The 25,799-nt window shown below is 41.2% G+C and overlaps 2 protein-coding genes across 4 annotated transcripts; one reads left to right on the top strand and one right to left on the bottom strand.

Annotated features, from left to right (window-relative positions):
- Positions 1 to 1,043: 1,043 nt before the first annotated feature.
- Positions 1,044 to 19,418, top strand: LOC131245711 (hydroxyethylthiazole kinase). 2 transcript variants are annotated; one of them, XM_058245340.1, is made up of 3 exons: positions 1,044 to 1,792; positions 15,510 to 15,911; positions 19,403 to 19,418. In XM_058245340.1, the coding sequence occupies exons 1-2, from the start codon at positions 1,301 to 1,303 to the stop codon at positions 15,900 to 15,902; spliced, it is 885 nt and encodes a 294-aa protein (XP_058101323.1). In that variant the 5' UTR covers positions 1,044 to 1,300; the 3' UTR covers positions 15,903 to 15,911; positions 19,403 to 19,418. The 2 variants fall into 2 exon arrangements, with proteins under 2 accessions (XP_058101323.1, XP_058101321.1); XM_058245338.1 differs by lacking the exon at positions 19,403 to 19,418 and adding an exon at positions 17,746 to 18,492 and having other exon boundaries at positions 1,045 to 1,792.
- Positions 19,419 to 22,589: 3,171 nt separating this feature from the next.
- On the bottom strand, positions 22,590 to 24,764 carry LOC131245709 (crocetin glucosyltransferase 3-like). Of its 2 annotated transcripts, XM_058245335.1 has the most exons (2): positions 23,333 to 24,764; positions 22,590 to 23,218 (listed from the first exon to the last, which is right to left on the bottom strand). In XM_058245335.1, the coding sequence occupies exons 1-2, from the start codon at positions 24,603 to 24,605 to the stop codon at positions 23,088 to 23,090; spliced, it is 1,404 nt and encodes a 467-aa protein (XP_058101318.1). In that variant the 5' UTR covers positions 24,606 to 24,764; the 3' UTR covers positions 22,590 to 23,087. The 2 variants fall into 2 exon arrangements, with proteins under 2 accessions (XP_058101318.1, XP_058101317.1); XM_058245334.1 differs by having other exon boundaries at positions 22,590 to 24,764.
- Between the last annotated feature and the right edge of the window lie 1,035 nt (positions 24,765 to 25,799).

Below are 25,799 nucleotides of genomic sequence, written 5' to 3'. Positions count from 1 at the left end.
CTAGGATCATCCAGTGCATGAGATTTGTAGGTAGCGGTTCTTCCAGCTTGAGGCCAACCGGATCATGTGTCTAGTTTACTGTATGCGCAACAAATAAGAACGGGGAGTTTTTTATTTTTTATTTTTAGTTTTTTACTCTGGCGTGAGATGGTTGATACGCAGGCACTCCGAAGTTATCAAGACGTGGGCGAGAGTTGCACGGTACGTTCTAGTTTTCAGTTCGTACAAGTCAGGCCCGTGATTCAGTGATACAAGACGTTTATGTGGTGGTGGCCCTAATTCGTATAGGCTTTGGACTGTCAAAGGCGGCCGTGATGCTGATATCAATGGTTTGGATCACTTAAAAATGGGCCCCACTTGTACACAGTTCAAGTAAAGAAACCGAATGGTACTGCCTCTACCGTACCCAACTCCCCCCTTTCCATCCTTGATTCAGGGTCGCATGCGTGTGAGAGATCCGAGCCGGTTATCTCGGTTGTCCCCACTCGATAATGCTCTCTCTGAAAAATAAGAATGATGCCTGGTGGTGGTTATTAAGTGCACGAACAGGTGAATCCCTCTCCACCGTCTGTTGATTTTGTGCTCGTTCGTGTCGCCAACCTTATGATTGGACAGTTCTTTTCAGAAAAGGAATATGCAGGGAATGAGCGGAGAGCATGTTTCACATGCGTGCCTGGTGTCGGTTGTGTGAGAGGTGAGCGTTGATAGGACGCGAGTTGCCTGTGCTCTCGGAGGGCAGAAAGTTCATGTGGTCGGAAGCTATGTGGGGCCCACAGAGATGCACGTGACAAATAGACTCCGTCCATCAGTTTCTCAACGTGGCAATGGGATAGAAATAAAAATAAAATAAAAAATGAGGCAGATCCAAAACTCAGGTGCGACACACCACACGAAACAGTGGGGATTTGAGCGCCCGCGATTGGAAACTTTGTAGGAGCACAGAAATTTTGTATCAGGATGTATTTGTGCCTACAGTTTATCTGCGGGGTAATAATCCTACGAACGGTTTGGATGGCATATAAACATCAAGGTCGGCTCCAGGAAAGTTTTCAACGGTGGAAGTTTTTTTTTCTCACTGTTTCATGTGGTGTGTCCCATATGAGTGTTGAATCTAAATAATTTTTGGCAACCTTCCCTATTGTGATCTCAAGAAACTGATGGACGGAGTGGATTTATCACAAGGACCTATGTGGGTCCCACATAGTTTCCAACCAAAGAAACTTCATGTGGCCCGGGGGCACAGGCAATTCGTGTTTGAACTCGCTAATTTTATGAAGTGGATTTTCGCGACCAGAGAGAGATGGAAGAAGGAAAAGCTACTACTACTACTACTACTACTTGTTCTTCTTCCATGAGAAAAGAAGAAGAAGAAAATGGTTGGTGGGGTCAGAGGTCCTGGAAACTCCTCACAGCCGTCCGAAACAGGGCCCCACTCATCCAATGCATCACCAACTTCGTCTCCATGGACATCATGGCCAACACCCTCCTGGCATCCGGTGCTTCCCCAGCCATGGTACACTGCCTCCATGAGATCCCCGATTTTACGCCGCACGCTCACGCCCTCTGCATCAACATCGGCACCCTCTCCCCCGACTGGATTGCCTCCATGAAGGCCGCTGCCTCCCTCGCCGTCCGATCGGGCAAGCCCTGGGTTCTCGACCCAGTCGCCGTCTCCGCTTCTGATTTCCGCATGAAGGCCTGCCTTGAGCTCGTAGAGCTCCGGCCCACTGTTATTAGAGGGAACGCGTCCGAGATCATTGCCCTCTCCAGTGCTTCGCTTGGACCCACTAAGGTCAGGAATGCAATTCATGTTCTTGTTCTTGGATTCTTCTTTTTCTAGGTTTTTGGTTTGCTGCCATTTTATTTATTTATTTATTTTTTCGTTTTTATTATATATTTCTTGAATTGGGTTTTTGTTATTTGATGTTCTATCTCCTTTGTCTTCATTTTTTTTTTTTAATGGGTTTTTAGTTCTTTATGTTTTAATCTTGTTTGTAAAGTCCTATCTCTGTTTGGATGCTCGATTGAATCGAATTGCAATAATTCACTTTGATGGAGTGGAAATGAACCAAATGGAGCTAGCATCACTTCATTTATAATGAGGGACTAGCCCTCAAATTGAAATTTCAATTGTTCCACGTCCAACTAGCCCTCAATATACACTGAATCTGATTACTGCAATTCAGTTGATATCCAAAACCATACCTTTTTTTTTTTTTTTTGACCTTCCATCCACTGGATTGGAGAGCGGTCCATAGTTGTCTGGTATATGGTGTGCCATAACTGCCGTTGCATAAAGATAAAGGTGGCAACCAGTCCACGTTACAGGGTCATAACAGCCGCTATGGAGAAAATGACCCATAACCGCCACCCGTAAAGGCAGTATTTTGTTTGTTTGTTTTAAATAAAAAAGAGGCAGTAAAGGCTGTTATGGCCTGTATTGTAAAGGTAATGATGGTGGCCATTACGGTCACGGCTACTGTTATGGAATACCTGGTACCCAAAAGAAGCATGTGAATGGATGGCGAAGAAATATTTTCATCCTTAAGTTGGTGATTGGGGGATGGGAGATAATTAAGATTGGTAAATGTGTGCCAGACATCGGAAACATTCATTTGATTACTTGCGATGGCTTAGGGCCCATTTGTTTGTTGCATCTCTTTTGGAACGGAAGATGAAACAGAACACATTGGGATGGGGCACCCACTTCCACAGGGATGTTTTGGGAATAACATTAGTTGGCTTCACCCATTTCCAAACAAGCCCTTGTTTGGAAAATTTCTGGTCAGAATTCCCTTTCTCAGTGTTCAATTGTAAATATTTTGAACTAGAAGTCACATTCCATTATGAGCGAATTGTCAATCCTTACATCTCTATTAATCTCTTTATTAGCATGTCTTAAAGATCTGGGTCATCTTGGGTATTTTTCATAGTAGAGTTTCAGTAGTCTTGCAGCCAGCCTTATTTATCCAAGGTACAATATTATAGAGGACTATGTGGGTTCACTTCAAGGTATTTTGTATCAGTAACTGTGGCTGTAATGGTCACCACCGTTATTGATACGGGTATTGTTCGTAATGGTTAATGTGGGGACGTAACAACCCTTACGACCCCGTAAGAGTTTAACTTTTTTTTTTTGCCCGAAAATTTATGAAAAAATATTTAGAAAATCTACAATAATGTAAATATTCTAAATTTGTATTCATTTTTTTGTTTTGAATATGTTTATGGTAGCGTAACAGTCTACTCTTTGGTGAAAGTGTTGTATTGGGTTGTCTAGTGAATTTATGAACATGGTTCTATGCCTTTAATATTTATACATCACAATCAAGCATTAAAAATAGAAATCGGAAAAAAAAAATACATGTATATGGCTTTTTTTTTTTTTTTTTGAAAAAAGGCTCTCGGAGCTTCTACTCACCAAAATCTCTTCAACCTATTATTTTAACCCTAAAAATTATACTACGAGTAGTCGAAATCTGTTGTAGAATGATGTATGAAAGTTTTTAGAATGAGAAAAGTGAAAAAATGAATTTATATGGAAAAAAGAAGTGGCTGTGAAAAATGAATTTATATAGAAAACGGAAGTGGTTGTTTTTCGACCATTACGGGAGTGATGGTCGTTATACTTCATAACGGTCGTTATGGCCCCTATAATGGCCAATACGGTCCAAAAAAACCATCCCGTTTCACTCCCATAATGCGTAACGGTGACAGCCATTCTTATACGTATCGGCCTTTATGGCCGTATCATAACGGATACGGAACACCTTGGTTCACTTACTTGAATGACGACAAGACAATGGCCACTTCCTTTGATGGTTGTGTAACGCACTGCTTATAATGGTGAATTTACCCTATCCTTGGTTTACCACAATATAGCGGGTGGACTCATACCCATTATATTCTCCAAAAAAAAAAAAGAAAAAAAAAGAAAAGAAAAAAAAGAAAAAGAAAAAAGAAGAAGACTCATACTCATTATTACATGTGCGTAACATGTAAGGTGTTATTGCACCACTAGTTGATAACATGTTTACGTGGTTTACCCCAATAGGATTGTTGTTGGGTTTTGCTCTCTTACCACAAGTTTCTAGGCCTACATTTATTCTTATCCTCACTCCATCTATGGTGTCATCCTTTGACTACCAAACGTCCATGTGTGGGTTACTTAATTCAAAACCGTCAGGTGCCTTATTTCGAATCCATATCTCGTCACTTCTTTTGAAAGTTCTTATTGTTTCTTCACCATTCCAATTATCTCTTTATCTCTGCTTTTTCCATCCAAGTTGTCTAGAAAGTAGATTCTAATGTTTTTTTATTTATTGATATACCTCTGTAAAGGGAAACATGTCTTTATTGCTTTTTGACATACTGAAATTCCTTTTGGCCTTCTAAATTACACAATGAAACCCATTTCCAGTACAATGTAAGGTTCCAGTACAAGCCCACCTGTGCTGACTGTGCTAAGCCTGCCATAGCTGTGAGCTCCTTTGCTAAAATTCATGTAGCCATCTGATTGTTATTCATAATCCTGTCACACCTTTTATCTTTATAATATGTATGCATCTAATACATGGAAGCTAGTGTTTGAGCCAAACTGAGGGAATAGGTGATTCTTTGGGGTCTCTAATACTTTTGGAGTGTTTTCCAAAAGCTAAACCTGGCAAAGAGCTCAACTTTCAAAATAACTTAAACAGCTACCTTTTTGAAACTAAAAAAGTCCAAGCATATTTGGCCATCTAACATGGAAGGAATTTTCTTCTCGGCGCCAAATAACTTGAATGATGTTTACCCTATTTTTTGAAGTTGACTGAACATATGGTTCAAATTTTAACACCATCCGCTTTCTCTTTTTTGTGGAAAGAATTCTAAGACACAGGAGTGGTAGAACTTTTGTCAAGCAATTACTAGAATTATATTGGATATGAATTGCAATGGGATTTGTTAACAAATAACTTGGACAAGGTAATGACAGCGATAACGACCATGTAGCCCTCCCCAGGGCACACCATACGATGCTAATATATCAAATTTGTTTTCTTTCTTTCTTAACTGACAATTCCTTTTAGAAGCTATATTTTCTCACGTTGCATTGTATGGTAAGCATGTCGGCCTAAGAAAGTGTTGCATTAATAAGCCTCCAGACCTGAGGCTGGTAGTGCATTGAATCATGATGTATAACTGCATTTCCACAATGAACTGTATGATGCTCATTTCAGCACAATCTCAAGAAGCCATCTAGGGTATGAGCATTCTTGGAGTGCTCTTCTAGGTGATTTTGAATCACCAAAAGTGAAATTGTCCCACCCTCAGTTGCAGGGATAATTGTCAAAATCCTATGATTTATGATTTGAGTCGAATCTTAAGCAAAACGATTTGAATCCCACCTTGAATCCTTTTAATATAAATTCTACAATTCTATGATTTGAATCCTATGATTTAGGATTCAAATCATACTTGCTCTCTTCTATTTTAAGCTTCACTTTGCTTGCATTTTTCGTTATAAAATTGGTGGGGGCTTTAAGAATCATTTAGAGAAGGTAAATTATTTTATTTTGTTCTTTATAAGAGATTCTCTAACGTTAAATCATGGAGCCTTTTTTTTAAAATTTTTTTTTATAACACTTCTTCACTGGTCAAAACACCAAAGTGATGTATGACTTATTTGGAATATGTTTATGGATGGTTATGATCATGTTGACATATATGTATTGTGGAATGATGGTTATAAATCAAAATATCTTTTTTCGTTAGTCTACAAAATCAAATGCTGTTTTTCCAGCTTGATTCTACATTCAAGAAAAATAAAAAGAGCATAAATTATTAAAGGATCCTTGTCTACTTTTAAGGGAAATTTCTTGAAAGTAAAAAATAAAAATAAAAAATGAAGGAAACATGAGAATCCTTTTAACACTATCATTATATGGTATTATTTGGTGCATGTTGATGGCAAAAGGATGATTGGTGAGTTTTTTTTTTCCCGATTTATTTATATATTTCCAATTTTTTAAAAAAACTTCTTTAAGAAAATCATAAGAAATCTCACGATTTACAATATGATTTGCGATTTGATACGATTCAACTCCTGTTACGATTTTTGATTTGCTAATGATTTTGACAACATTGGTTGCAGATCCTTCTAACTAGGTGTTGCTCCTACTTCTAATTGTGCTTTAGGCTCATACTCCGAGTCCCGCTTCCTAGCCTTTTATGCTTGATAATGTTTTAAAATGGACGTGTCACCGCACGCGCATACGAATTTGTTGCCCCTTCGCTTCACACATCATGCCCTTATAATCCCACCTTAACGTTATAGAACTGCTTCACATGCCCATTTGGAAAAAATATAACTACTTCATATTACTAATTATTCTGTCAAAGGCTTCTCTAATTCAAAAGGAGATCTATGAGGGTGTTAAAGAGCAACTATGTCAGCTGAGTCCCTGGGTTTCCATATTCAAGCAGGATGGGGAAAGCCGAGACCTCATTCTTTGCTGGAGGAGGCTTATGAGGAATATGAGCCAATGGAGGGTGGCTTGGAGGAGGATCAAGGTCCAGGGGAACCTGATCACGGAGGTGCTACCTTTCGCAAGCATCTCCTTCAGAGGAGTAGAAGGGTCACTAGTGGAAAATGTCCCAAGTAGCAAGGAACTACATGACATAACCCACTCCAAACTTCAAAAGACCAAGGTAGGGAGGTGAGCAATCTATAAGAGGCAACAGAACAAGGGCATTCGTCTCACGGGATCAAGGAGGGGCCCAAAAGTTGTCGGCCAAAGACATAAGGTGGTTGAAGGATGCTCTTAGCTAGCTGGATAGACTGGTGGGAGTTACTTATGGGGACAGGGGTGAGGATCTGACTGCATTACTTTAGTTTGTAGAAGCAGGGGGTAGTCAGAAACTTCAAGCAGACACTGTGGTGGGTCCAAAAAGTTATCAAAGGGCTAAAGAGAGTTGTTCAACCCAGAATCTTGCATCAACTAAGACTTTGATAGCAAAGTTAGTGATTTGAAGAGTGGTAAAGTTGGTTGTTTGATGACGGTGCTTTCATGGAACATTAGGGGCCTGGGATGCAAGGATAATAGATTACAGGTGATGGGGACATCACGCGCACACGCACACTCACGCCGCCCCCTATGCACGTACACCAAAAGGAGGGCCCCACCGTCGATCTAGATTGATGACGACGTCCAGGGAGGGCCTCCTAGTTAGAAGACGGAGTTTTGGTTCAAGAGAATGGGCCCGATAGCTAAGAAAAGCCCATCATGGGATCTCATGATCATGGCCTACTAGTCGGATTGATTTCATATTTTAGGTTTTGCTTATTTATGTTATTTAGAATATCGTGAATGCTTTAGATTTCATTGATTGGTTTTTATTTTAGTTTACTTCATCACCAAGTAATAGGTTGCGCACATGGCGCGAGTTTTAGAGTATAAAGTTTTCCCTATAAATAGGCACCCCTTTTAGTTCTTTTGATTAATTGAAGAATAATAAAAATTCTGCGTTTTCCTACTCTCTGAGTTGTGAAGCTTAATTGGGTGCGAAACCCTCCCTTCATCGAAGGGTTAACTACTGTGGTGCGAAGCCACTTCTATCCCGATTCGTCTCCAACCATCGCCATCTCTACTACCCATCTTCTACCATCCATTCTTCTCATCTCATCCCATTATCTACACTTCGAATCAATCATCTATTGCAGCAATTCTCCTCCCCACATCAGAATTTCAGAATCTAGCCCTACAGGAGGGCTGAAACTTCGACGGAGCACCACGTACAAACCGTACATCGGATCGAGCTGAGATTTGGGGGTTTTGGAGTCTATCTTTGGCCGACCAGGGCCAAGGTGGCCTTTTTCTGAATAGTGGGTCTCACACACGTGCGGCCGGGATCACAAGCATATGCGTATGGGCCATTGTTGTTGTCCACGTGTGCGGTACTTTTCTGGTTCGTCTCTCTCCTTTTTTTCACTCCGCTTTCACCCAAAATCCCTAAACCTAACCCTAAATTACTCAAATCTTCAATTTTATGCCCCTTTTCTTACCCTAGGGTTCCCCGAATTAAAATTTCTGAATCCATTGGATTAGGGACTGATTATTATGCATGTGTAGATGATTATTTCTTATCTTTGAGTATTGTTTGGTTCATAATTTTTATTGATCCAGCCCTATCATGTGTAGGCCTGGACCTGCATACATTCCCTTTAATTGAATGTTTGGACTTTCATGTGGGATATGGAATTTGTGTAATTGTTTTTGAACTAACGTGATCTTAAGCTTGAAATCTCGCATATCATATTTAATTTTCATGTCCTGCATCAGCAGGTTTAGAGATGTTTGTCGGAACGCTAGGGCTCAGTTGGTTTCGTTCTAGGAGATGAAATTGTAGTTGTTCGATCACAAAATGCTAGACTCGATTTGGGAGATTAGGCACAAGGATTGGGTTGTGTTGGATGTGATCAGTTCTATTGTAGCCTAGAATAAGGAAATTTGGACCAAGGAAGACTGTTGAGTTGGATCCTTCACTATCTTAGTTGTTGTTAGAGAGATTGTGTCTGGATTCTGATGGACATTTACATTGGTTTATGGGTGTGTCAGGCTGCTCATAGATTGATGTCGTGGGAAGAGTTAGGGCTAATTTGACATCTCTACTCTAATCCAATAAGAGCTTTTCAAATAAGAGCTGCTCTAATAAGTTCTTTTTGTTCGAACTCTGGTTAAAAATAAGCTCATTTAGTAAAATCACTTTAAAAAAAGAAGCTCTTATTTGAAAGAAGCATGTTTGACAAACCCTTCAAATAAGAGTTTTTTTAAAAAGGGTAGTTGATGCCATTTTTAAAGATTACAATAACTTCGTTAATATAGATCGTTGTTTTGGTGGATCTTGCCATAGATGGACCGTGCCCCAAATGACAAAAGAATGGATGGCTACAATCTTCATGTTTTAAGACATTTGGGCCATCCATTTTGTCATACATTGGATGTGGATTGCCCATCATATGGAGCTCACCTTTGATGTGAACATCCATCGTGTGAGCCAAACCTTCAAAGTGGGCCATCCATCATGCGGGGCCTGTCTTGGATGTGGAGCATTCATCATTAGGGGTTGACCTTTGACATGGACTGTCTATTACGTGGGGCCCACCTTGATGTAGGTAATCCATCAAGTGGGGCCTACCATCAATACTAATTGTCCTTTATCTGAGGCTCCTCAATGTTCACTACCCATCACCTATCACGTAGAGTCCACATTTGATGTATCCATAGTGTGGGCCCTACATTCAAAGTGGATTGTCCATCATGTGGGGCCCACTTTTGATACCCACCATCCATCATTTGGGGCACCTTTTATGTGGATCCGTCATGTTGGGCCACTTTGGATATGGGTCGTCCATCATGCGAGACCTTGGATGTGGATCATCCATTAGGTGGGGTCCACTTGATGTGGACTGTCCATCACGAGGGGCGACGCTTTGATGTGGGCCATCCATCATGTGAAGCCCACCATGTTCATTATGTGGGCATTCCTTGATGTGGACCGTCCATCCCGAGGGGCGACGCTTTGATGTGGGCCATCCATCATGTGAAGCCCACCATGTTCATTATGTGGGCATTCCTTGATGTAGACCATTCATTGTGTCGTTCATCATGTGGGCCTGCCTTTGATGTCAATCGTCCATCATGTGGGTCCCACCTTTGATGTGGACCGCCCATCAAGTGGGGCCCACTTGATGTGGATAGTCCATCATGCTGGACCACACTTTGATGTGGGCCATCCATCATATGGAACCCACCTTTGATGTGAATCATGCATTATGTGGGCCCACCTTGATGCGGGCCAATCAGCATGCGGGCCCACCTTTGATGTTCACCATCCATCATGTGGGTCCCACCTTTGTTGTGGACCATCCATCATGTGGGTCCCACCATTGTTGTAGACCGTCCATCATGTGGGGCACACTTAATGCGGATGGTCCATCATGCAGGGCCAAATTTTGATGTGGGCCATACGTCATGTGGGACCCATCTTTGATGTCCGCCATCATCATGTGGGTCCCACCTTTGCATGGACCTTCCATCGTGTGAGGCCCAAAACTTCAATATGGGTCGTTCATCATGTGGGCCCACCTTTGATGTCAACCATCCATCATGTGGTCCCACATTCAATGTCCACCATCCATCATGTGGGCCCCACCTTTGATGTGGACTGTCCATTAGGTGGGGTCTGCTTGATGTGGATCATCCATCATGTGGAGCCACACTTTGATGTGGGCCATCCATCATGTGGGGCCGACCTTTGATGTGACCGTTCATTATGTGGGCCCACCTTGATGTCGATCATTCATTATGTGGGGCCCCACCTTCAATATGTGGGCCTACCTTAGAGAGATTATAAAGAGAAAAGAAGAGGGCAAGATGAGAAATAATTGAAAAGTTTAAGAATAAACTTGTCCAAAAAATTTGCCAAAGCTGTCTACCTGCATAAGCCAAATAAGCTCTTAAAAAAATAAGTGACCTCTCCATCACTTATTTTTTAAAAGCTTTTTGGCTAGTTTCTAAAAAATTAAGTGGTAAAATTAGAACTTTACCAAATGGTCTATTTTCAAAATAAAAGCTTATTTTTTTAGAATAAGCAAATAAGCTCTTATTAATAGAGATGCCAAATGGCCCATTAGACTCCATTTGGGCGAGATGGCTAATGCCGTCGTGCGTGGGAGGTGATTTCAACGTCATCAATTCTCTTTTGAAAAGTTGAATGGAAGCCAAATCACCACCAGTATGGAAGATTTTTCGTAGTGGGTATAGTGGAATGAGATAAATGGTTAAGATAGAACCACTCTGTCTTGTCTTGATAGGTTTCTGGTATTTGTGGATTGGATGGAAAAGTTCCATCTCTCTAAATAGACTAGTTTGCCTAGACCATTCTCTGATTATAGACCGATCCTTTTAGAGTTCGAGGATGAGAACTAGGGCGCAAGGCCTTTTCAAATCAAGTTGTCATGGCTGGAGGTGGATGGTTTCTATAATCTAATTAAGGATTGGTGGGCTTCCTTCCAGTTGGAAGGATATGCTGTGTTTAGATTGAGCCAAAAGTTAAAACTTTTGAAAGGGAAGCTAAATGTGTGGAAGAAGGAGGTCCTCGAGAGCCGGGAAGTAGAGACTGACATTATCCTAAGAGAAATTCAGGCATTAGATGTCAAGAAAGAAGGGGGAATGTTATCAAATGAGTAAGAAGAGTGGAGTTATTTTTAGATTACTCAAGGCAAGTTAAAGAAGAGGATATAAAATGGAGGTAGAGATCCAGAGCAATTTGGTTAAAGGAAGATGATAAGAACACTAGGTTCTTCCATATCATTGATAGTACAAGAGCAAGAATTAATGAAATTAGTGTCATTGTTGTGAACGGCAAGCAAGTGGAAGAGAATTCACAAATCTGCAACTCTATTGTTCAGTACTACAAAGATCTTCTCATAAGTGAAGGTTGGAATCGGCCTCATCTAGATAGCTTAGCATTTAGAAGAATATCCAACCTTCAAGCCGACCTCTCGAGAGGTCGATTACAGATTAAGAGGTGAAAATTGCAATGGATTCCCTCACAAGGATAAGGCTCTAGGGTCGGATGGCTTTCTTTCAAGTTTTGGAACGAAGTCAAAAGCGACATCGTCAATTTTGTCTCAGAGTGTTTTGAAAGGGGCCGTCTGTCAATGGAGTAGGGGGCGTCTTTTATTGCTGTCATCTTGAAGGTCGAAAGAGTGGAGAAATTGAAAGATTTCAGACTGATAAGCCTATTAGGCAAGGTGTTCCAAAACGGTAACTGTGGCCATAATGGCCACCACCGTTACCGTTATGATACGGGCCGTAACGGTCATTACAGCCGTTTTTTATTTTTTAAAAAATGCTGTTACTAGACCGTTACGGCCCATTTTTCTGTAACGGCTGTTTCGACCCCATAACGCATAACGGTTATGATTGTTACCGTTACGTAACGGCCGTTATAGACGTTATGTAACTGATTTTCAATACCATGCTCTTAGGGGGTCCCTACAAGATCCTCGCTAATGTCCTTGCTTCCAAGTTTTGAGTAGTTTTTGCAAGCATAATATAAAAAAGTTAAGGTGCTTTCGTGGCTAGTAGACAGATTTTGGATAGTTATTTACTAGCTTATGAATATTGAATGCATAAACTCCAAATACATGGACGATGAGGTAGGGGTGATCTGTAAGTTAGATATTGAGGAGGCTTATAACAATGTTGACCGGGGATTCCTAGATTTCATGTTGAAAAGAACTGGATGCAGTCAGAAGTGGAGAAGTTGGATTTCGGAATGCGTGCGCTAGGCTTCCTATTCGGGTTTAGTCAATGGCTCCCCAAAGGGGCTTCCATGGGGTTATGTCAGGGAGACATGATCTCTCGTTTTTGTTTGTGGTCGTGGTTGAGGCATTCAACAAGATGCTTGAGAAGGGTTAAGCGATTGGTTTGATTCGGGAGTTTAAGGTGGTCGAGGTAGGAATCCAAGTCTCCCACCTCTAGTTTGTAGATGATACCATTCTCTTTTGCGAGGAGAGGGTCTCAATCGTGGAAATTTTGTGGAGGATTGTGAAATGCTTTGAAGTCTTTTCAAGCCTGAAGGTGAATACTGCAAAATGAAAAATGCTTGGTATTCGACTGCTCGATGAGGACGTGACTCAACTAGCAAGTCATTTGGTTGTGGTGTCGAGTCATTTCCTTCGGCATACCTCGGCTTGCCCCTATGTATTGGAAACCCCACAAGACATCTCTGGAACAAGGTGTTAACAAGGACTGAAAAGAAGGTATATAAGTGCAAAAGTCGACATTTGTCTTTGAGTTGTCACTTGACGCCGATTAAAGAGGCCTTTACAAATATGCCTCTTTATTGTCCTTGTTCCTCAATCAGTGTTGGAAAAGTTGGAAAAGCTTAGGTGAGACTTCTTATGGAGCAGTGTATAGGATAAAAAGAAATTCCACCTCTTACAGTGGGAGGAGGCGTGCATGCCCATTTGTGCGGGCAGATGTGGTGGTTTGCTACGGAGGACGGAAGATTTTGGCGAGAAGTGATGGCTAGCAAGCATGGGACCCATGATGGGGGTTGGTGGATCAATGATTTGTTGCGGTATAGAGCTTCTAGATTGTGGAATGCTACTTTACGGTAGCCCCCAAGTTCAAGGAATGAGTGTCCTTCTCTGTGGGAGATGGTTGTTGCATATGGTTTTGGAAGGGTTCGTGGTTAGGCGATTGACCATTAAAGGAGGTGTTCCTGAGGTTAGTGATTCTTGCGTTGGATAGGAATGTCTTAGTAGCTCGCTATCATTCTTGGATTGGTGGTGAGGTGGTGTGGGCTCCCCCATGTCGAAGGGGCCTTTGGGATGAGGAAGTAACTAACTTCATTAGCCTTTCAGACAACCTCAAGTTCTTCATTCCTAAGGTGGAGGAAAAAGATCAGGTTGTGTGGCATGCTCATAGCTCGGGAAGGTTTTCAGTTTGGTCCTTCTACAGTATGCTTAGTCAGCCCAGATGGATTGATCCCCACAACTACTGGTTTTGCAAGAATGGAGCCTCATCAAAGGTTGTAGCTTTTGTTTGGTTAACGAGAAGAAAGAAGGTGCTCACTGTTGATAATCTCATTAAGAGATTCATGGTGCTCGAAACATATGCGTTATGTGCATGAGCAATGCTGAATCAGTGGATCATTTGTTCCTCCATTGTCTGTTGTGAGGAAGATTTGGGAAGCCTCTTATCAACTCTTAACATCCAATGGGTGATGCTGGGATCTGTGCCAAACTTCTTGTCAGCATGACGTGGGGGCGGAGTGGGCAAAGAGGGGAAGGTGGTCTGGCGGTTGGCAGTGATGGCTTCCTTATGGATGATTATATGGGGTGAGAGGAGCAACCACTGTTTTGAGAACAGGTCCGGGTGTGTGGGGATGGTTGTTAGAAAGATTGTATCTTGGGTAGTTGAGTGGGCGCCCAGATTTAGAGATGTGGATGCTTGTGTTCTCATTGCCCTTTTTGGGCCTGTGATCGCTTTGTACTTTTTCCCGCCTTAGGTTCATAAGGAGGCTTTTCAATAAAATTTGTTGTCTTTCCAAAAAAAAACACATGATATCGAAAGTACCTCCTTTGGAAATCCTTTCGTTGCTAGTCAATGTGATAAAAATTATAGCATCGGACGTCACCCCTTTTGGAATCCTCTGATCTCACTCCTTTTGGCATCTTCTTAAGGACATTCTGATAATTGGACAGTCGGGCTGGTTTGTCAGTGCCAGGAAGATACCATGCCTTCCAGATAGATTTCCGTAAGTACCCAATTCTAAATAGACAGCTTCCATTCTCTTGACCTTGTTGTTGATGCTTATGGGAATCTCTTCTCCATTGCTTGCATGTTCATGTTCAGGTGATTTTTGCTAAGGGGTCGTTTGGTACCGTGGATTGGAGGGGATTTGAGGGGGTTTCAAATCCCCTGGTTGTTTGGTAGCATAAAGTAACTGGGGGTTTCAAATCCAGGGGGTTTGTAATCCACGGTGAGAGCTTGGATTACACCTAAAATCATTTCAATAGTTGCAGGTGTAACATGTGTGTCACTATACACTATCATTCTATTGGGCATATGACCTACTAATGATGATCAGCACTGTCCAAACATTGTCCATGTAAATCAACGATTAAAAATCGTTGGTTAGTTACTCAGACATGATCATGTGCTTGTGGCCCATCGGAGACTTGGAATTTCATCATTTTCGGGCAAAGCATATATTTCAGCGGGCTTATCACAACCTTTGTGTCAAAAATTACATATCTCACTAATTAGAGATAGTAAAATTGATTTGGTAATTAAATTCAAACCCTTTAAATATACCATGGATAGGTACTTTTGGATTAAAGTTGATTCACACTCCAGGGTGCCAAACACACTGGGAGGATTGCAAATCCAGGGGGTTTCTAATCCTGGGGGTTCCAAATCCACTCTCCCAAACAGGCCCTAAGGGTGATGGCTAATTCAACTTGCCCCAGATGGATTTAACCTTTGATCAAGGATTAAACGTCCACATTTGATTCTTTCCAAGCTCTCATAAAATTCACAAACTCGTGGAATACTAAACTGGATAGAGCCCAGGATCTTCTTGGAAATTGGAAGATCTAGTATAGGCAGCCAACCTCCTGGAGTGAGTGATGTGCATGGACCAGGTGAGTAGGGATGCAGCTCCATGGACTGCTTGTCAGGCCTGGTTGGTGGTGGTATCACACCCTTCTCGAAGGAACTCTCCCTCCCAGAATCTGGACCTCCCATTTCCTATGACCAACGCTAATGAATTATTTTCATGTGCAATAGTAGTATTTTAAATCCTTTTATGTTGAAGTTGCGCCGTGTTAGCAAGCCGATGTTTTAGCCATGCTTCTCTCAACTTTCAATGTTTTCAGGGTGGGTTAGCTGATTGTATTCTAGCCTTCAATTTATTACCATGTATGGCAATTCTGACTTGCTGTTGTGAAGGGGGTGGACAGCTCCCATGGAACACTGGATGCGGTTGAAGCAGCAAAGTCCCTAGCTCAATCCAGCGGGGCTATAGTTGCAGTATCCGGAGCTGTTGACATCATTACCGACGGACAGCACGTGGTCGGAGCACACAACGGTGTGGCCATGATGCAGCAGATTACAGCAACTGGGTGTGCCGTTACAGCTCTCATTGCCGCTTTTGTTGCAGCTAACCCATTAGATGCTTTCGAAGCCACAGCTTCTGCACTTTCAATATTTGGTGTAGCTGGTGAGGTGGGGCTGGACATGGCCAAAGGGCCAGCATCGTTGCGGATGCACCTGATAGATTCACTGCATGGGCTTGATGAGGTCACTGTGCTTTCCCGAGTTGTCATCACTCACATGTCGTGATCTGATAAGGTACATGTACACGGTTCATATTACCGTAATGTTCGAGTAATTAATCCGGAGATCCATTAGGAGTGGAGTATGTTAAAGTGCCTTATTTTCATGGTTGGTTTGAAATTTACTGAAGTTGGGCGACTACGACAGTTTTTGATGAAATGATCACATACAGCAGTAGCCATTTCTTTTCCACCTAGATATCCCATCCATGAAAAGGGTGGGTCACACCATGATGATCACCTTGTATGAAAATTAGGGTGATCCACTCATCAGGCAGGCTCCACCGGTACACTTGAGTCATTTCATCAGTGTTCCATTGGTTTTGACGTCGTGTCCCGTTCCATGAATTGAGCAACCTGATTTTTGTACCAGGTGATTGACAAGGTATGGCCCACTTTTTCATTGATCGAACATCCTATATATGTGACACAATAGCAGGAAAGAAATGGTAATTGGCAGCGGCTTTGGGTTTCTGTATTATAGTTTTGGCCTTCTTCTCTTAATTAAAAAGAAAAGAAAAGAAAATAAAAAAAATAGGTATTGGGGTCTCTTTCATTTTCTTCAACTTATCACAAACTCTGTTGTTGTGCATGTAGCCAGTGTATGAGATATGAATCTATCGTCACCTTGGATGGACCATACTCCAAAAGTTGCACTGATTAGGCCAGTCCTAATAATTAAGTTGGAGACTTCTGTGAAAAGAGAAAGGATGGCTGAAAAATGTTGCCAAAGGGCTGTGATTGCCCAAGGTGGCTCATCAATGAAAGGGCCCACTAGATGCATGGCTCAGATCTGGTGGATGTACATAGACTTGTGTGATAACTTCTTTTTAGTTTTTTGCAAGTATACATTGGGATGTGGGGCCGGATTTTGATTTGTTTGGGCTGGTGGGCTGGCCTATTCAGAATTTACACTTGCTAGGCTTAGGTCCGTCCTGCCGACAGCCCTAGTTAGACCCTTGACACCCATTTGCAAGCTATGAGGCTCTTTACATTTTAGTCCCAGTTTTGGCCATCGTTAACATCACAGATGGGCCTCTTCTTGGGATTTTGTGGAGTCTCAGTAGAAAATTTGCAAAAACCTAGACCGAGGGCCAACCTATTTATTAATAGTCCCCACAGGTTCCTTTTACAGGCCTTAGTGCGACCCATATGGGACGGGGACAAGGAGCCCTGTGGGTGCGCCCAGCCCGTTTGCTGTTAAACCCAATGGCCTGGCTCTGTCTGAACTGGCTAAATACACATTATGAGGCTTGGTATCTTAGCTCTTGCAATGGGAGGGTCAGACCATGCGGACCGATTCAGCCTTGGGTCCTTGGCTTGTAGGATAGTTGATGTAGGATGAGGATCAAGCACATTCCTAACACACATAGACCAGAAGAAGCCCAAGAAGAAATCAACAAAATTCAGCATAGTTTCGACATGTCAACCTTTGTGGTCGAAATTCTGCCTGAAATTCCAGATTTTTGTCGGTTTAGACAGGTCGAAATACTGTTTCAGATATTTTGATGGCTAATTTCTGCCGGTTTAGACAGGTCAATAGATCTTGTCAATAGGTCGAAATTCAGTTCGACAGGTTGAAAATCGCAGAATTTTTTATTTAAATCTTTGGACACTTTTTGGTTGCTTCAACTTATCGACTCGACTCGACTCAACAGGTCAACGACAAGTGGACAGATGTAGGAAATTTATATGTTTTTTGAAATTTGTTTCCTTATTTGATTAGAATTCTTTTGATTACGATTTTATAGTTTGTTTAGAGTTATTTAAAAGGTGTTAAATTATTTTTTATATTTATTCAATCTATTAATTAAAAACTTAGAAATTTTATTTCCTCTCGTGGGTTCAAGATTCAAGAGCACCTTGTAGTTTTGAAGACATGATCGATCCATCACGTCCTCACCTGCGTCACTTCCGCTCGCTTCCAAACCCATCGCTAGCTCCATCATCTGGGAAGCAGAAATGGTGTTCTGAGAGCCGAACGATACGAACAGTACAGAATACGGACGGTGCAGATTCAACAATGAGAGACATCGATCCACGGAAATTCCAGGCTAACGGAGGGTGAGATGGTATGGTAAGGTGTCATTGCTTTCCGAGTTGGGAGGGAGGCCGTGATCTGGGCCGTTGAAAGGGAGGGAGGCGAATCGGAAGGAGGTGGTTGGAGGGAGGGTAGACTGAAGGTTTTTTACATTGAGTGGGGTGCTTACGAGGGTGACGGTGTAGCGATTTAGGTGATCTAGATGTGCAGCGAATGCGAGGAAGGGAATGAAATGGCCTTGGCCCATATAAGGGAAGAGGATTACGCGTTGTATTTCGGCCATTGAAGAAGGGAAGTCGCAGAGGTTTCTGTTGCTGTTTGGGAGGATAAGTTCTTGGCGCTTCAAGATTTATGCTTATGATAGGTTACCCCAATAGAATTTCTACTGCCTTTTGTCTTTAATGAGGCAGCTTTTGAGGTGTACAGTGAAGTGTGAACTGACATTGAGGTGTACTAACAAGCTAACGAGAAAAAAAATAGAAAGAGAAAAAAAAGAGGCAGCTTTTTAAAAAAATGTTACCGGAACATAAATAAATTTCATATCAATTGGATTTTTTCTTTGAATTCTCTTGAATGTAAAAGGGATGTATTGTATTACTTCTAAATAATTTAATTGAATTATTTTACTTTTAAATAGTTTTCTCGTTAAAGGTGTATAATTTTTATAGTAAAAGATAAAAATACCACATTTTGACAATATCAATGTATGAGGCGAGCAAATGAGTCTGTTGCTCGGGTGCGCCACCATCATGATGTTTATGTGAAATACACCACGACCAATAGGTGTGTTACCCCATGTTACGCCAAGGACCCAAAGGTTAGATCCATTTGTGACTCAAGTGGACCTTGTGAGTGGAAACACCCTTGAAACTATTTTCATTAGTGTAGCCCACATGAATCATGGATGAATATGTTATTTGGGCTACAAGCTTATATGTTTGGATGATTTGATATAATTATGACTGTGGGCCTTGCAGAAGTCCATGGCAAATGTCTATTTCCCAATTGGTTTTTATTTTTAAAATTTTTCTTGTTGGCTCATTAGAATCACATGACAGCTTGATTTTTTGTTTGTGAGCCAATTGTGACCCTAAACATCTAATGGTCACACAACTAATCTTACATAAACCTCATGGTTGGCCCTGCCAAAATCAAGAACGCTTATTTACTATTTTTAAAAAATAATATTAGGCTCAAACTTGATTTTTGGCGGGGCGCGACTATGATGTATTTGCAAAATCTATTCAGACTATTAGATGCATAGTCTCACTTTAGGTACAGAGCTAAAAAAAAAGAAGCTAACTTATGATTCAGGTAGACCATACTAGAGAAAATAGTTGGGAGAGACGTGTAACCTGGATTTTTACTGGGCCCATCTTAATGATTATATGAAATCTACTCTAACTATCATATGGCATGCCAAAATTTAGGCCTGGCAGTAAACACCAGTTGCATTTGTGATTCAGGTGGGCCGTACCAAGGAAAAAGTTTTGAGGATGATTAGGATGCCAAAGAGTCCAAATGCAATTAATGTGCATGGAAGACTCACACAATACTTAGCCCATCAAATCATTTTTCTTTTCAATTATCAGCAAGTGGGCCATTATTCTTCTGAGATAATAACCTTGGGTTTCTAGAAATTTGGACCATTCAAACGTTTGATTCTAGGAATATGGACCATTCAAACGTTTGATTCTAGCGGTCAAATAGATGACAACAATGAGCCTGTTTAAATATTACTTCAATATAATTTTTAATTAATGGACCTACCTGAACTGGGGTCTACAAATTTTTGGTGGTTTAGTTAGGGGAGTGGATTAGGTGTTACCCGGGTAACACCTTAGTGGGTGCATGTTACCAATATCATGGGGCCCACCTTGCCCATTTTAGGACTTAGTTCTAAAAATTAAGCAGAGACAAATCTCAAGTCGGCCACACCATAAGAAACAATGGTGATTAAATGTCCACCATTAAAAACTTCCTAGGGCCACCGTAATGTTTATTTTCCATCCAACCCGTTGATAAGTTCAACAAAATGTGGATGGAGGGAAAATATAAAGATTGCATTGATCCAAAACTTTTGTGGCCCACAAGAATTAATGGTCATTCACCATTGTTTCCAATGGCGTGGTCCATCTGGGAACTGGATCTGCTTAAGTTTTGGGATCACCTCCTTAAAATTAGCTGGAAAAACGGATATATATATATATATATATATATAACAAATTAAGGATAGATGAAGTGGATATACAACAAATTTATCAAGGCAGGCCCCACACGGTTAGGGGAACCACTAAAGTGCTACCCGGGTAACACCTAATTCACTCTTTTTGACTAACTTATATGCCAACAAGAGAAGAATCTGGTGAGTTGAGGCACATTACTGCTGTTGTCTTAAATTCAAATTTGCCCACACAGGATGACGATCACGGATGCAGTAGGTCCCAGTAAGTCTGCCTTTGGGATACAACAGCTCTCCTCTAAGAGGAATGATTTACATCTAGTGCACTCTTGATCACATCCACACAAACTCAAGAATACTTGAATTGATTTACTAAAAAAGAACACAGAGGGAAATCCAGAGAAGAAATAATTTTTGGATGATTTCGCAATGGAGATGATATATCCTTACAAAGGAAAAGTAGTACAAGGTTGCTCCCATGAGGTACCATTGTTTTTTAATGCAAATGATTAGTGAGAAGTTTTAATATAAAAGCTTAATTTTCTTAACAACTTTTCAATGTGGGACAAAACTAAACCCAATCAAGGCAAGTTGGTTAGCAAAGGCAAAATTACTTTTCCTAAAATTTTTCAAATCTCAATTTTTAAATCCTTTTAATCTAACAGTCTCCCACAAATTGAAAAAATCAGGAAAACGAATATAAAATCAGTTGAGAAAATTAGCAAAACGAAGTGCATCAACAAATGTATCTAAAAGATTTGAACTTTACTAAGTGTAGATATGTCTGATTTGTTGGGATAAAGTAACGTAAAGTTTTAAACTATAACCAAAACACATTACACACAATATTTTAGAGTAACTTGAATTTTTTGAGTAAGCATGTTATGGTCCTGTGCTTTATCCCAGTTTCATGAATTCTTTAGAAAATGTCCTAATTCTCATAGGAAGCAACCCAACTTCCACACTCATAAGGTTAGTCCATCAGAGATGTGTCTTCGGCTAGATATTACATTGTATCACAGTTATGAAACTCAATAAAGACATAGTTCAACCTTCCTCGTTATAGGTCATGACACTGCAACACTAGAAGAATGGGGTTCTTAATTTTTATATACAATGCTGATACCAAATTACTCAAAGCAATTTATTATTACCAATTGAACCTAGTTCTTAGGATCTCCAGTCATATGGGAATTGGGTTATCATTGTTAGTGATTTATCTAAATGGGACTCAACCCTATTTCCCTTGATGTATTCATCATTGAGCACTACCAAAAACAGGGGTAATAGGTACAGAATACGTTAGTTTTTTGCTACGGATATAAACCGTAGCTTTATTTCTTTCTTTTCTTATTTAACAATAAAGGAAATAGCTACGGATATTAACTGTACTCATTTTTAACTTAGCCTATAGCTACAGATCTGGTCATACATTTAGCTACAAAAATTATCCGTGGCCATGTGCGCATATCGTTTCAAAAAATATGCGACTGATTATATTTGTAGTAATTGGTATTATAGCTACAAATTAAATCCGTAGCTATATATTTTGAGCTATAGCTACGGTACAATTTGCCACGGACTATAACCGTAGTTATAGTATTTATCTACGTAACCATATCTCTTACTAGCACTTTAGTTAGTAGATTAGCTACATTCTCTTTAAATCTTACAAAGTCAATTACAATTATCTCATCTTGCATCAATTGTTTGACTAAGTTATGTCTCAGACGTATGTCTAGACTTTTCATTACAGGTTTTATTGCTTGCCTTAATTATCGTAGATTGACTATTACAATGCAGCGCAATTGCTGCCATTGGTTTACCCCAAAAAACTTATAAATTTTTTCCGTCTGTTGACCTGTAGTCAACTTGTTGAGTCGACAGGTCGAAATAACCAAAACATGTCCAGAGATTTAAATCAGAAATTGTACAATTTTCAACCTACCGACTTGATCTATTGACCTGTTGAACTATATTTTGACTTGTTGACAAGATCTGACGACCTGTCTAAACTGTCAAAAATCAGCGAGCAAGCAATCTGAAATAGTATTTCAACCTGTCGACCCGATTCATTGACTTGTTGAACTGGATTTTGACCTGTCGATAAGATCTGTCAACTTATCTAAACTGGCAGAAATTAGCCAGCAAGCAATCCGGAACATTATTTCAACCAGTCGAACAATATTTCAACTTGTTCAAACTGACAGAAATCAGCCAACAAACAATCTGAAATTTCAGGCGGAATTTCAACCCATGGACCACAATGGTCGACCTGTTGAAATTATGCTGAATTTTCCTTGGACTTCTTCCGGTCCATATGTGTTAGGAATGTTCTTAATTGTCGTCATACATTAATAGTGCCAATAGATGGGTCCATATCATATACACCATTGCTGTATACGAACATAAACCAGTGCCAACCCTAATAACTTGCTGCAGGTAACATGAATAGCGAAGAGTAACGAAGCTACCGCGAAATAATACAAACAAGCTTTATTGATATTGGTATAGATTTCAACTACACACACTAAAGATGTGGTCCTAGAAACGGACGGAAGAGATTATTTCAACCAACCAGTCAACTTTCAAGATATACAAATATAGTCCTTGTAATACCCCTCACAGAGCCATTGTGCCAACCATGCTTATTACACCACAGCTCAATGAAAACGATACATGGATCCCAATCTTCTCTGGTGAATTTTCGACCATCCAACTGGTGGCCGGCCCTTCCACGAATCACGAATGATAAACAAAACCATAAAAAAAAAAAAACAGAAGGAAAAGAAGAAGAAGATTAACCATTCTGATTGGTAGCATTTTCTCCTTTGAGTTTACATTTCCAGTCTCCATTTGAAGGTCTCAAACTAGACTGCCAATCTGGCCAAGGCCAACTAGATGAACGGTCCCCATCCACAAAACTCACAACCACATGCACGATAGCATGCCAACAGAACATGACTGGGTCATTCGACAACCCCTCTCTTTGACAATGCAGTCTTAATAAAATCATCAATAGCAGCAACAGAAGACCCTTTCTCTACTCCCTCTCCACCTCTCATTGCTGCCTTTATCATCTCTCCTACTCTCACAGCCTCTCTCTTCATATCCTCTCCTTTCTCTGTCCCGCCCATAACCACCCCAATCACCTTCTCCACCTTCTCTCTCCCCACAATCTCTTCCACTCCTCTCCCAATCTCTACACACACACCCAACTCCTCCTCCATCATCTTCGCATTGTAAAACTGCTCAGCTGCCATGGGCCACCCAATCAATGGCACGCCCTGGCTCAAGCTCTCCACCATTGAATTCCAACCACAGTGGCTGAGAAACCCACCTATCGATCCATGTGACAGTATCTCCACTTGGGGGGCCCATTTCTTCACCAACATACCCCTCTTCGTCTCCGTTATCCGCTCTTCGAATCCCTCTGGCAACCATTCCACTCTAAAATCTTCACTTACGTCGAACCCAATCGGAGGCCTGATGACCCAGATGAACGGCTTCCCGCTTGCTTCCAAACCCAACGCCAGCTCCATCATCTGTGGAATGGAGATGGTGTTTTGAGAGCCAAAAGATATATAGAGAACCGAACGTGGATGGTGGAGATTCAACCATGAAGTGCAACTATCGATTGAGATGCCAGGTTCTTTTCCAGTACGCCCAAGAGACAGCTTCAAAGAATGAGAAGAAGAAGAAGAAGAAGAGTCTATGAAAGATGGAGGGATCAACGGTCCAACGCACCAGACAGGAATTCCAGCAATGATTCTTCGGAAAATTTCCAATCCTGTTGTCTCCATCTCTTCGATGGCATTACACAACATCCCGTTTGAGTGTAGAGAAAGAGAAATCTGCTTCTGAATGTATACAGACCATGGATCACTACCGTCCGCCTCCCGCAGATAGGAAGCTAGCTGAGATCGATGGAGCCGGAACGTTTCTGGAAAGCCCGGCAATTGGAATGTCTCTAAACGTGTTTTGGCGTGTGGGAGATGTAGCCACAGGGAGAAGTAGGCGGCCATGCTGTAGGCACCACAGCTGGAGAAGGCGACGTGGAAGATGTCGAACTGACGGGCGACATCGACCGTCCATCCGAGGAAGATGTCGCCGATAATGCAGAGAGGTGGGCCACAATCTTGTTGGGAGATGGAGGTGAGAAGGTGGTAGAAAGAAGGTTGGAGGGTTTGGGTGGCTTGACAGAGATGGATGAAGAGATGGAAAGGGATGGAGTTGGTGTTTTCAGCGTTGGATGGGAGGCCGTGATCTGAAGGGTTGAAAGGGAGGGAGGTGAGACGGATGGAGGTGTCTGGAGGGAGAGAGGATTGGAGGTTTTTTATGTTGAGTGGGGTGCTTACGAAAGTGATGGTGTAGGGAGTTCGGTCGTCCAGGAGTTTTGCCAGAGTTAGGAAGGGGATGATGTGGCCTTGTGCCATGAATGGGAACATGACTATGTGTGGGGAGGATGGGGATTTTGGAGGAGCCATGGAGAGAGAGAGAGAGAGAGAGAGAGAGAGGGGTTTTTAGAGGGAGAGAAGGATCATGGTGTTGTTATTTGATGCTCCGGCCTGTACATAACAGAAGAGGTCGAGTCTTAGATGGTTAGGAAGAAGGGAGCATCGGGCCTAATGGATAGACTGTCAGCTGATGAGAGGATTCTTTTGTTTTTTATGACAATGGCATAAAGGTACGACAAAATTGTTTTAATTTTTTTTATGGACAAAAATGTCCTTATATCAGTGGCTGACTTGTACGATAGTAGCTTGTCTTTTACTGTGGAAGAGAAATTTAAGACTGTGGACCCCACCTTTTATCCAGTTGTTTGAATGAAGAATTACAAACTTTGTTTTGCAACTTAGACCTGCACGTACGGACATCGAATTTGAGAACGAAAATACCCTTCCCTTCCTTTCGAAGACGAGCGCTGACGCTCCTCAACTGAGAGTTGTACGAACGGCTCAAAAGAGATCAAAGTTACATGGCCCCACAGCTATGTATTTATTATATCCACAACGTTCATCCATATTTCGAGATCATTTCAGAGCATTATCCAAAAATAAAAAAATCATATCCAAAGATCAACTGGACCACACCACAGAGCAGCGGGAAAATTGATTTTCACCGTTAAAAATTTTGTAGGGCCACCATAACATTTATTTTCCATCCAATCTATTCATAAGGTCTCAAAGGCCTGGATGAAGTGGAAAAACAAACTTCATAATGATCCAAAATTTCTGTAACCCCTAAAAGGGTTTCAATGGTAGACGTTCAATTCCCCACTGCCTTTTACAGTGTGGTCCACTTGATAGTTAGATCTACCTTATTTTTCTTCTCAAGCTTAATATGAGCTCGCCAAATAGATGGGCGGTTTGGATATAACACAGACCTCATGATGGGACCCACATAAGAAGAACAGCAAAAAAAAAAAAAAAAAACAAACAAACAAACAAAAAAACAAACAAACGGCACTACCGCCGGTTGATCTTTGCTGAAATGAGCTAAAGATCCAGAGCTAAAATGGACCATAACACAGGAAAAATTAGATCTAATGACGTCCAAGGCTGAAAGCTGAAAGACATTATTTTTGTATGTCTCCCAACCTGTTTCATAAGGTCATACAGATATGATTAATTGCAGCCCCAAGTTTTCATACTTCGGTGTTCAAATCCATTCCTGTGGTG

Source organism: Magnolia sinica, chromosome 5 (genome assembly GCF_029962835.1).
Source record: "Magnolia sinica isolate HGM2019 chromosome 5, MsV1, whole genome shotgun sequence".
In the NCBI taxonomy this organism is placed as follows: domain Eukaryota; kingdom Viridiplantae; phylum Streptophyta; class Magnoliopsida; order Magnoliales; family Magnoliaceae; genus Magnolia; species Magnolia sinica.
This window is presented reverse-complemented; position numbering and strand designations above follow the sequence as displayed.